Below are 12,358 nucleotides of genomic sequence, written 5' to 3' on the forward strand. Positions count from 1 at the left end.
AGGCGTAAAAGCCGGGGACGGGGGGGAGGGGGAGGGGGGGGGGGGGGAGAGAGAGAGAGAGAGATTGTAGCTGCTGTCATCGTATCTTTCCACAAAGATAGTTCTCTGCCTCTCTCCCTCTTTGCTGCTGCTATATTTAACAGCTTTCCCAGCCATAAAAGGTCGGGACTGTTGCCTTCACATTCCACTGACTTCAGGCCTTATTTTTGTTCTGGACCAGGAAGCCCTGTCCTTAGCCCTGATCCTGTCAGCCACTTTACTAGATTCAACTTTTGCTGGATTTCTCTCTCCCTTCCATTCATCCACTTCACAAGTGACATTTTTTAATCATTCTTAGCTTGGCTCCTGGTAAGTATGCCTTGTTCAGAGACATTATTTCTTAAATAAATTGGCTCTGTATATCATAAATGTGGACCAATATTTGCCCTTTTCTTCTTTGAATTCAGCAAAGGGCGAGGGAGTGATGTGATAGCAAGTTGGAGGAAATGTAATCAAGCTTCAGAGACAAAGCAAAGCAACATGAGAGACTGACAGAGCAATCCTAAACAGAGTTATAAATTAATGGGCTTAGAAGGGTATAATTCTGCTCTTTTTTGTTAGGGACCAATCCTAAGCAAGTCTACTCAGAAGTAAGTCCCCTTTTGTCCAATGGGGCTTTCTCAGAATCCAAAGTACATTAAGAAAAGTGTTCATAGGCTTGCACCATTTTAGCAATCAAAATAGATAGCTGAAGTACTTTTCAAATGAGACTTGAATGAATGACTGTACAAGAAAGTTTTGGTGTGTAGGTTTCTCTGTAGAGAATGTTACAATTATCCTTAGAATGCTTTCTGTTTGCATGTGTGGTGTTTATTTACTTCAGAATTTCTCTGCATGTACTAACTAAAGAGCTAAGATTCTTTTTGAGTTTCGATATTTCAGTTTTTTTAATACTGTAAGCACTTGTTTCTACTTGTAGAATTAGATTATAAATACAATCTCTATTTCTGCTGCACTGTACATGTTTCTGTATTTGTGTAGTGGCAATTACCACAGGGCTTTTTAAAAGCATTCATAGAATGAATAATACTGTTCAAACTGAACACTGCAGGAGTTTGTTGGTGGGATTCTGAGAACTTATCCTCAGGTGCAAGAGGCTTAACTGGGGCTCACTTTCCTGTTAGAGTCAACAGGTGCTCACAAACAAATGTGGGTGGCTCTTCACAGCTGAGAACTACTGAAATTAGGCTGGACTGTTGCTGATCCTTAATGTAGCCTCTTCAGCATATCAGAGTAGCCAGACTATAACGGCATTAGGAGTATAGAAATGGTAACATCCATCTATCCATCTATCTACAGACATAAGAAGGATTGAAATTGGAATTTGAATTCACATACTTCAAATGTGATCACCAACATTCAAAATGCCTGCCTTGCAAAATTTAATTTCAAACTGTGGTAGAAAGCAAATGGATTTGGAAAAGGTTGCCAACTCTAGGTTGGGAAATTCCTGGAGATTTAGGATGGAGCATGGGGGAGGGGGAGTCTGGGGAGGGAAGAGGCCTTAGCAAGGTTGAATGCCATAGAGTTCGCCCTCCAAAGCAGCCATTTTCTCCAGGGGAACTGATTTCTGTAATCTGGAAATCAGTTATAATTCTTGTCAATGTCCAGGCCCCACCTGGAGGTTGGTAATCCTAGATTCAGAACTTGGCTCTTTCCAAATGTATTAAATGGCCATAGTTACACACAATAAACTTTTGGAATCCCCAGCCTGGAACCAAAAAATAGATTCTGATTTTGTGTTTTCACAAACAGAATTCTGAATATGTTAAAATTTTAAATATGTTTGTAACTATTTCAGATTTGTATCATACTTTTATGAAAGTTATCCTATTTTTATGATATATCCTAAGGCAAATTTTATTTTAATTCTAATAAACAGTCCTGCTCTATCTATTCATACCAAATAGAAATTGCAGTAGCTAACCATACCTTTTATAAGGGTATTTCTTGTGGGTTTCCCGTAAGAGTTGTCACAAGGGATAAAACCAATATTTAGTTCCCATATTTGTGACAAGTCTTTTTTATATATTCCACAAGAAGACATCAAGCTCTCAAAGGGTACAATTTTATATTTATGCCTTCATACACAAACGTTTGCTGTTAACTTCAAAAATATGCCATGGATATCTGGAAATATGAGCACTGAAGGCTTGTGTGCATGCCAAATCCTCCTCATATCACTGTAAAACTTCTCAGTCCTGCTTTTGCTGAACCTTATTATTTTATTTATTTATTTATTTAATTTCTACCCCGCCCTGCCAGCCAAGGCCGGCTCAGGGCAGCTTACATAAAATCAGCATAGAGTTTACAATAAATGTAAAATAATGGCCGCGTTCAGACTGGCAATTTGGCCCGGTAGGCAAACATTTGAGGAGCGTTTCAGTAGTGGATTAAAGGGGTGGGTTCACACAGGCACACGTTTCAGGCGTCCCCCAGCCGTACTCAAACCGTCTTGTGCCGCTTCCCTCCTGAGTTTAAAAGATACCATGTTAAAGTGGTAGCAAACCGTGTATACAGCGCATTGATTCCGGTTCCCTGAGTGTGAACGCAAGCGCTGCTAAGGCGGGAACAACCCGCAGTTGATAATAGGTGCCAGCTGGTTCCACGGCAGGTGCATATGCGCACATGCGCATGACCGGAATGCTCCGGCGTGCCGAGTGGAAGTGTGGAGTCGATCCTGCCCTATTTGCTGATGTGCCCATGCGCATAGGCACACACAGCCGAGTACAAAAACCACACTAACAGCCCGCCAGGGGCGGGCGACAGTGCAAACGCTCCCTTGCGCTTCCTCCACGGTATCCTCCCCCTTCAGTCACTGCAGTGTAAACGGGAATACCGGGAACAAACCGTTCCCGGTCTATTCTGTTTTTTCTTCGTCACAACTCCCTATCACTTCAAATTGCCAGTCTGAACTCGGCCATAGATTAAGCAACAATTAAAACAATTCTAAAACCAACCTTGAGACAGTTTAGCCAAGGAAGGCCCTTAGCTTGGTGCAGAAAAGAGAGGAACAGAGGGACACATAAATTGAAAGCGAACCCTATAGTCTTTTGCATTTAAACCCCTTTCAGATGTTCTTCGAATGCATGGATGAGAGAATTAGGGTTATCCTTACCCACCACCATGCAAGGTAGCAACAAGGCCTACAGGCATACAATTGTATAGGCCCCATTTCAGTATTCATATGAGGTATGAGGCAGCAAATGCAGTCACATTCCCTTCCCCTTTCTCACATTCAAAGAATATCTGAAAGTAAAAAAGGAGACTTTGGCTGCAGTCACACATACTAAATAATTCACTTTCAATCCACTTTCAAACTGTGTGAACTGGCAAAATCCAGTTTGAAAGTGCATTGAAAGTGCATTGAAAGTGGATTATTTAGTGTGTGTGACCGCAGCCTTTAAGAGGCATTCTAGTGTTGTCTGGGCTGGCATGGTTGAAGACAAGATGCACTGTTTCTGTCTATTATATTTTTATCCTGCTTGTCTAGCAAGGAGCTCAGGGCAACACATATTGTTTTTGCCATATCCAGCAGCAATCCCGTGAGATACATTAGTCTGGGAGAGGTGGCTTGCCAAAGATCACCAGGAAGCATTTGAACCCAGGTTTCCCTGGTCCCTGAGCACTGTCCTGCACTGGATTCTGATTCTCCTGATCCCCACTTGGTATGAGAGCACAGCCCAGCACCACCTGGCTTTATGAAACACTTTATCTCGGTAGAGGCCTCAGTCAGCAAGAAAAAACAGTGCTTACTGCCAAATCCCATTTGAACGGAAAGCCCCTTTTGCCACCTGAAGGGCACTTGAGATGTACTTTCAAACCGATTTCACACAAGAGCTGTGCTGCAGTCACGCCTCCCTTTGCCCCGCTTCTATTAGTCAATTTCCCCACTCGAAGCCGCGCAGCTGCATTTTGACCCACGGCTTCACCCGATTTCCCCCGCGGTTTCGTGATCCTGGTTTTTTAAAATCACGAAACCGCGGGAAAAATCGGGCGAAGCTGCAGGTCAAAATGTGGTCACACGGCTTCGAGTGGGAAATTGACCAATAGAAGCAGGGCAAAGGGAGGTGCGACTGCGGCGCAGCTCTTGTGTGAAATCGGTCTCACTTGGTGCTGGATTTGACCAAGTTGGAGACAGCATACTGTATCTCTGACCTGGTGGGTTGGGCCTGAACTAACAATATGCCCCAGACTGCCTTGGGCCATCACACAGATCTCTGAGGCACATTGTTATTTGGCCTCAGGTCAAAACAGATCAGAGGCAGCTGCCTCACATAGGCAACTTGTGGCATATGCCACTGCCCATTTCATTCCCAGTGGAAAGAAACTGAAACCACTGTCTTAGGGGCATTAAGGGAGGCTTTTCAATAAAAAATGTGAGCAGATACCGTAGGTAAGATCAGATGGCTGAGTACTCACTACTACTTTGATTGGCACTCCATTATCTGTTCATGTTTCTGTTAATGTTGACAAATTAATTATGAATAATTCAACCAGAACTCAAGGTAGCACACAGAACCCATATAAATTCTTTTGATACAAGCTCTCCGTTCTCCTGGCTATAAAATAAAATGTCCCAGGCTTCCCTGTCTTGTGTTATCACGGACTACTCCCACACATAATCTTTCCTACGTATTAATTTTATGCAGCCTCAATATGTGATGGATTATGTACATTTACTGAAATCTTCTGGCATTTGTAATTGAAATCCATATTATAAGCTGGTTAACAACTGCATATTTTTAATGGTGTTTTCCAAGCGTGAAGTAAAAGGAAGCTGAAAGGAATCCAGGATGTCATTACCATTTTACCAGAGACATCATCAACATTTTGATCGTGGGTATCGCCACAAGGAGCTGGAGTCCACTCTAAGTCAGTACCAAAAGGAAGAGAAAAGCAAATCTGCAATCTACACTCATGGATCTTCTGCCTACAGTCAGGCAGCTGCATTGGCCTACCACCATGGTTCAGCATCTTATGACCAACAGTCTATGGTATCCAGCCATGATCTGGCTGAAGCTTACGCCCATGGATCATCAGTGCACAGTAAAAGAGCAGCAGCTTACAGTCTAGGATCGGAATCAATCAGTAAGAAAGCTGAAGCCTACCGTCTTGGATCTGAGTTGGTCAATAAGAAAGCCGAAGCCTACCGTCTTGGATACGAAACATATCAAGGGTAGGATAATTTTTTTGACTAATAGTGGAACAACAGCCCATTGAACGCAGTAGTAAAGATCCCTTTGGCTTTAATTTGGGGGAAAGGACAGTAGCTCAGTGGTAGAGCATCTGCTTCACATGAAGAAGGTCCCAGGTACAATCCTGGAATCTCCAGTTAAAGGGTTATGTACTAGGTGGTGTCAAAGACCCCGGAGGGCTGCTGCCAGTCAGAGCAGAAAATAGTGACCTTGACAGACCAGTGGTCTGACTCAGTATAATTCAGGTTCATGTGAAACTGTTCAGGTAGACCAAGATCACATTCTGTAACCTGCAGCTACATGCATCTATTTGCTGGAACAATTAAATCTTCTTTGGTTAATTTTACATTTTGCTTTACATTTCTTCCAAAGTAGGCATAGCTTAAAGGAGAACTTGGTGTGTAAAACCAGCTTTGCCTCTTTTGTTGGTTTTCTGAGGTCCAAATTGTACGTTACACAGCAGACCTGTGTCACGGTCTCTTGATTTTTTTTTAAGGAAAAGCCTGTGTGGAAGGCTAAAAGTGGAGAAACAGCAGGAGGGACTGTATACCCTCTTCCCTTCTGCTGTCTTCCTACTCTGATTCATCTTTCTCCAAACTCCTTTTCTACTGATAAGAAAAATATATATCTTCCCCGTCCTTTCCATGAGTGGAATATTAGCTTGCGAGGAGGATTTTGCCTGGAAAAGTGGGGTTAAGCAGGTTCCATGTATGTGGTTTGTTAACATATCTCATGGCTGCATTCCATCTGGAGAGAGTGGTACATTTCTGTACCATATAATGCCTAGTTTGGCACCAAAGCAGTGCTACACTTGAAGTCATGGAAATTGAAGCAGCGGTGATAAATGTGAAAATGTTCTGTCCAATGTCATAAAGAAATATGAATATACAAATACATTTCTACCTCATGTCCTTAATGCCTTGTATTACATTAGCTGTCAGCAGCTCTCAGGGACAAACTCAGTGTGACAGTATTTAAAGAGTTGGATCCAGTTCCCTGGGTTTCCCAGTCCCAACGTGTATTTCCTGCAGCCACACATCCGCTATGGGAAATGTCTTTTTCTTCTTCTTTTAAAAGGAGAGTGTACACGGGCTCAGAATGGTGCCACAAAAGGGGGAAGAGCTCCTGCTTCTCCTCTAGCCATTTACCACATGAAAACCATGCTGGGGGCAGTTCTCTCAATTTGCTGCTTCACACGCATAGATACTGCAGGAGCCCTTCCTTCCCCCACACTTGGGCTCCCCCCCCTTTTTTAGAAGCCATTCTCTGCGGCTGCTGTGAGGCTGTGGGGAATGCTGTTTAAAAACTGTAATGTTTACTTTGGCCTTCACTGGCCCTTCTAACACTGGAAGATGAGCAAGGGGCCATTATGACACCTTCAGGGAACAGAAAGCAGGGGTTTAAACTAAATGGCTCATGAACTTATATGAACCGGTCTGGTTCGTGAACCGGTATATCAGTGCATTAGGTTTGTGGTTTAGCCATGAACCACGAACTGAACCACAAAAATGTGGTTTGTGCCCATCCCTAGACTCTATGACATTATACCCAACTGAAGTCTATCCCCTCCCCAAACTCTGCCTTCCCAAGGCTCCAACCCCCCCCAAAAAATCTCCAGGTCTTTCCCAACCCAGAGCTGGCAACCCTGTGACACCTGTATTGTTTAAGAAAACAACATAGTTTGGTCACTGAAGCAGGGTGTCATTGGTGGTAGAAACCCAGTCCCCAGGGCAATCATATTCCAATGTTCAAAGTCTTTCAACAGATTCAAAAGAGAATCTTGTTAAAAGTAATTACCTCATTTGTTGTGATTGGGATTTAGGCTGGCACGTGATGACTTGGGTTTAAGTGCTCAGAATGTGACCTTTATAATTTAATTGCTGCTGATGGTGAAACTATGACTATGTACTTTGTAAACTAGCCAAGTTATTTCAGCCTCAGCAAACAGCATTAATGGTGAGTTTTCAAAGTTAAACGGCGATTATTTTGGAAACAAAATATTAGAGGTTGGCATCAAGGGTGTTCTGCGTGATGACTTTTTTTCCTGGTGTAGAAATGGGCAGAGTTCCTGAGCACTTTCCACACAAACAATAGTTCTGTGTGCTGCACCCACACTGTTTCCATGTTGCTCCAACCCTTAGGAAAGACTTCCACACAGCACTGCTTTTCTGTGGAAGCTTCATTCTTGCTGGAGCTGCCTTTGCAGCACACTGGCAAAGGGGCTTCCAGGTAAGAAGCTGCTGTGCGTTTTTCCTTCCCCAATCTCCATGGTAGCTTCCCTCCCTAGATTTGTTTTGGTGGCACAGGGGTGCGTAGAAGAAAAGAGGAGGGAAAGATCTTAAGAAAAACCTCTTTATGAGGTTCTTTAGCTCCAACCCTTTGATAAGTTAATTTCAAAAACACTTCTTAATTTATATGGGGAAATGCATGCTTGATGAAAATTCAAGCTTCAGGATTAGTGTTGCATCTTTAATCTTTGCTCTTTCTGGCCATTCTGCAGAACTTCCTTTCTCCCCATCATTAGCTTTGAGTTACCAGGGTTCACCTCTGCTCTTTGGCTTTTATGATAATGTAGCTATCATCATCTATGGCCAGACACTGCAGTTCTTCTATGCATTGGTCAGAGGAGACCTATTGCTCCAGCAGGTGAAGAGTGTAATTGAGGATGTCCTCTTCCATATGTCATAAGATGTTGCTTACTCAGCAAATATCGTAAGGAGTGCAATGATGGTGTGGCGAAGAGGGAGTACTTGGTCATTTGATTCCTAATTAGTCTGTCCTTAAGACCCAAAGCCAACGTATATGTTACAGCTGCCACTCAAATTGCTTCACATGGTGGCTATTATAAAACAGAGAGCTACTGATGTGCAGAGGTGGATTATGAAGGGCTCCCCATAGCAGTGCATTTTTCAAAAGTCAGTAGTGGTATGGAGAAACTCAGCTGAGCAACAAGTAAAGATGGTGGTCCTTTTCTTGATTACTGGAAATACTGTCCATATCTTTTCTGGCTTCTAAGCCTTAAGCAGCACATTTTCACTTCTTCTAGTCCATAAGGACAAGAAGATTGTTTTTCAAAATTTAAGAATATAATTGTTGGGATTCTGTACAAGTCACTGGATTCTGCAGGCTGCAGCAGTGGTGGAATGCAGCACGGTGCCTGAGCTTTTCCTCATCTCTGCTGATAGTATATTTATGTTGTCTGTGTTTGCATTGATACCATGGTCCTCTCTTTGGGACTATTTATCCCCCTTTCATTTTTTCAAACTATGCACATTTTCCTGTGAATCTTGTTGTCAAAAATTTCCCTTCTCTACATCACCCCAACTCACAGATTTAAATATCTGCAGATGGGACTATGCTTAGAATTATATATATTGATATTACTTTGTCCATAATTTTGTAGTCTATGGGAAATTTGCATTTACCTTTTTATGTGCTTCCAATATTATACTGCAGAAAGTAGTGGGGGGATAATTTGGACTGTACAAAATGTTCATCAAGGTTTTGTTGACTGGAATTTACTCAGCATGCTTCTCAATGTGTTGAATGTCTTGCACAGCTCTTTATGCACTCTAAACTTGTTAATGGATTGTAGCCAATATTTGTCATGTTCTCAACTTGACTCTTCAGAGTTCAGGATACGCCACTGTCAGATGATCAGACCCAACACATGGAACAAAGTTACTCTGTTACATGATGGTCTATTATGCATTTAAAAAAAACTCTCCAAATGCTGTGTCAGTATAAGAGAAAAGGAGAGGCCTTGTGCATTTGTTAGCATTATATATCAGGAACTGGAAGTTCTGTCTGTCTCCATCATCTCTGTTAGACCCAAACTGCCCATATATGTCTGTCAGAAGTGTGCAAAACAAACATGAGTATAATTCAAAGCCAGGTCTTATGTCATTTTAAAAAGTTGGGTTGGATTCTTCAGTATTAGACAGAAGGCTAGTCATTTTAGGAAACCAATCTGATAGTTATTTCCACTGATTTCAATGGGAAACAAATCTCAAACTTAATCTCCTCCCCCCAATCTAACTAAGGTGACTTTCTCCAGGATTGCACTCATCATCCATGGTGTCATCCTTACCAAATTGCTGGTAGATAGGAGAAAACATCATGTCTGAGGATCCTGGGATGGAGTCATGGGGAGGGACTATGGCTCAGTAGTGGAGAGTCTGTATGTATGCAGAAAGTCCCAAGTTCAATCCCCAGCATCTCCAATGAAAAGGATCAGGCAGTAGGTGATGAGAAAGACATCTGCTTGAGACAGTGGAGAGCAGCTGCAAGTCAGAGTAGACAGTACTGACCTAAATGGACCAATGGTCTGATTCAGTATAAGGCAGCTCCATGTGTGTGTTCTTTTACAGAAACAGAGAATCTGGACAAAGAGACTAATAACAACAACAACAGCAATAATAATAACAATAACAACAACAACAACAACAACAATAATAATAATACTTTCCATTTATTAATCGCTTTCCCCAGTGGGCTCAAAGCGATGTACAGTTACTCAGTATAGACAGGGGACTAACAATGTTTGTAGGGGATAGGGAAGACAACATATATTCATTTTTAATTGCACACGCCATCACTGCCTGGTATAGACGTCCTTCTGGCTTGGCTCCGTCGTTTTCCACAGGGCTGCTTGTTGGCCAGGCTTCAGGACCCGTATGTCAATCGCCACACTGCCACCGCCTGGCCGGAACATCCATTGCAGGGATTCTTTCGTAGCCCAGAAGCTGTTTCGCCTTCCAAGCCTCGACCAGGACGTCCGACCGTCAGCTAACACCCTCCCACAAGGGAGATTGGCGTGCCCACCCTCTCTAAGGAGTGGTTCCCATTTTATCTACTCACCAAAGCTTTTGAATCGCTGGGTGGACAATGAGCTGGGGACAACTTGAACCCTGCCCTGTCACCACCTTACTTTGCTGTACTCCATTTCTTTCAACATTTCTCTACTAGTCCAGCTGACTTCCAATGCTGCAGCCAGACAGTAAGCATTGGAGTAAGATATGAGATGGGGGAGGATTTAGGTCCCCTGACTCATGTGATTTGGTGTTGTTTAAAAGCAGACACTCCACTGGGGTAAGTGGGCTGATATCTGCTCATATTTCCCTCCATCACTGCAGCTCAGTCTGCTGGCTAATACAAGTAGAGCATTTATCTCTGCCCCCAGCAAGAAAGGCTGTTTTCTGGCACTGCCTACCTATCATTGCAGGAGGGCCAGCTGTGTACCAGCCAGCAGATACAAACAAAGCCTTTCCTCTGCCTGGCTAGTACACATACAGCTTTAGATTTGTGGTAGCAACTAATATTCATGGTCACACACTCTCAGAAAGCCCTCCTGAAGCCAATTATATGGTGCAGTTATTGGCAGAAACACCTAATCACTGGTCAGGAAGATCCTGTTCCCAGCATCCCTATTATGCTCAGTCATTCTTTTCCCGTTTTGCCCAGTCCTTTCTGCTGTCTGGGAAAATGATACTAGACAGCGATGTACCAGGATAAAGGAGCAGATTACATGTTTTCTGGCTATTCCCAAATGTCTGAAATAATGCAGAACAATTTTAATATTTGTTTCTGCTGTGGATCGCGATCAGTGTAGTTTCTGACTGCACATTCTCAGAAGAGGGAAGAGATAGTCCAGGCTCTATAGATGAGGCAGGCACTGAAAACTCTGACCACACCTTAGTAGGATTAACTCTAAGGGGATCCTGGTGACCTGCTTGACTTGGTAGTATAGTCCATGCTCCACTATACCAGAAGGAATTGCTCTCTATGTTATATTTTGGGAGGTATTTTTGATATTTAATTGTTATGTATTCCTAGTGCTGTGCATGTAATTAAGCATATCTTGTGAAGAGAAAAGAGGGGTTCATTTCATGAATAGTTGGAATTATGACTATGGCCAACAATAACAAAAAATACTTTGCTGCCAGCATATTGAAACTAGGAGACATATGAAATTAGTTGCTCTTTAGATTTCTGTAAGGAACAAATAAATGATACTTGAATCCTTCTGTCAGTAGCCTGCCCATGATTCTATTATAGGTGAGGATTTTAAAATCACGAGTAAGAATGGAAAATGCTTTCATCTGTCTTGCTGTATGAAGGACACCTGCCCTTTGAACAATGTTAGCTATGTAGCTTGGCATTGCAATGAATCAGAACAGAAGTTCCAACAGAATGAAAATAGAGATGGCTTCCTATTTATCTGGATGCATTTGGGAAGACCTTTCTCCCCCCCCCCCCCCCCCCCACATCGTCGCAAACATTCATGGTCTGAAAATTTAATTTCTTCTTTCTTTCTGCCGCATGCTTTTAACAGAGGTGAAACAAAATAGTAGGGAGTATAATTCTATAGATAATTTCAGAGAGTAGCCATGTTGGTCTGCAGGAGAACAGCTAGATTCGACTTCACTAGCACTTTAAAGACCAGCAAGATTTTGGAGGTATAAGATTTCAAGAGTCAAAGCTCCCTTTGTCAGAGAAATATATGGTCTACAGAGAACTGGCAGATGTGGCTTTTTAAAACTTTGATTTCCCACACCCTACTCCCATGTTCTATCCACTGGACCACACTAATTGTGCATGGATTAATTTTGAGAGAATGTTTTTGTAGGGGATACCCAGGGTTCAAATGATTGTATATTGATTATTGCTAGCATTCCAGGAATCTTTGGGGGAAAAGATTATTTGGGATTCTCCTGGAGAATTGAACTGTTAGCCACTAAGTAAAGTTGTAAATACAGGTGTTTTAATTCAAATTTAATTGACAGCAAAGAATGTTTTAATTGGGCCAGGTGTTTTTATATCATCCTTTGAACTAAACTGGTATGACCATCCCAGCTGTCGTAAATGAAGATTGATGTTCTTGCATCAGCCTTCTTAATTTGGATGGCATAATAATGAATTCTCAGAGTCCAAGATTTATGACAAAATCTTATATTTCAAAGAAAGAGGTGAAAGGTTTATGAGTTTTAGCAACTTTAAATGAGAAAACCCCAGATTATGTTTATTCTTTAAGTTTGGGATGTTTTAACATATCACTATTGAACCATTGGAATCTATAAGCAATATATATCTATATATCTATATATCTATATATCTATATA

General features: G+C 42.1%; 1 protein-coding gene across 1 annotated transcript in view; it reads left to right on the top strand.

Moving 5' to 3' along the window:
* Positions 1–194: 194 nt before the first annotated feature.
* The window catches only part of MYOM1 (myomesin 1), a 111,892-nt gene continuing 99,728 nt past the window's right edge, over positions 195–12,358 (top strand). The window contains exons 1-2 of the mRNA XM_015420224.1: positions 195–348; positions 4,803–5,218. Of these exons, the coding sequence (XP_015275710.1) occupies positions 4,836–5,218 (383 nt within the window). The 5' untranslated portion in view covers positions 195–348; positions 4,803–4,835. The remainder of the gene's footprint in view (positions 349–4,802; positions 5,219–12,358) is intronic.

Source organism: Gekko japonicus, unplaced genomic scaffold (genome assembly GCF_001447785.1).
Source record: "Gekko japonicus isolate JY-2015 unplaced genomic scaffold, Gekko_japonicus_V1.1 scaffold209, whole genome shotgun sequence".
Lineage (NCBI taxonomy): Eukaryota > Metazoa > Chordata > Lepidosauria > Squamata > Gekkonidae > Gekko > Gekko japonicus.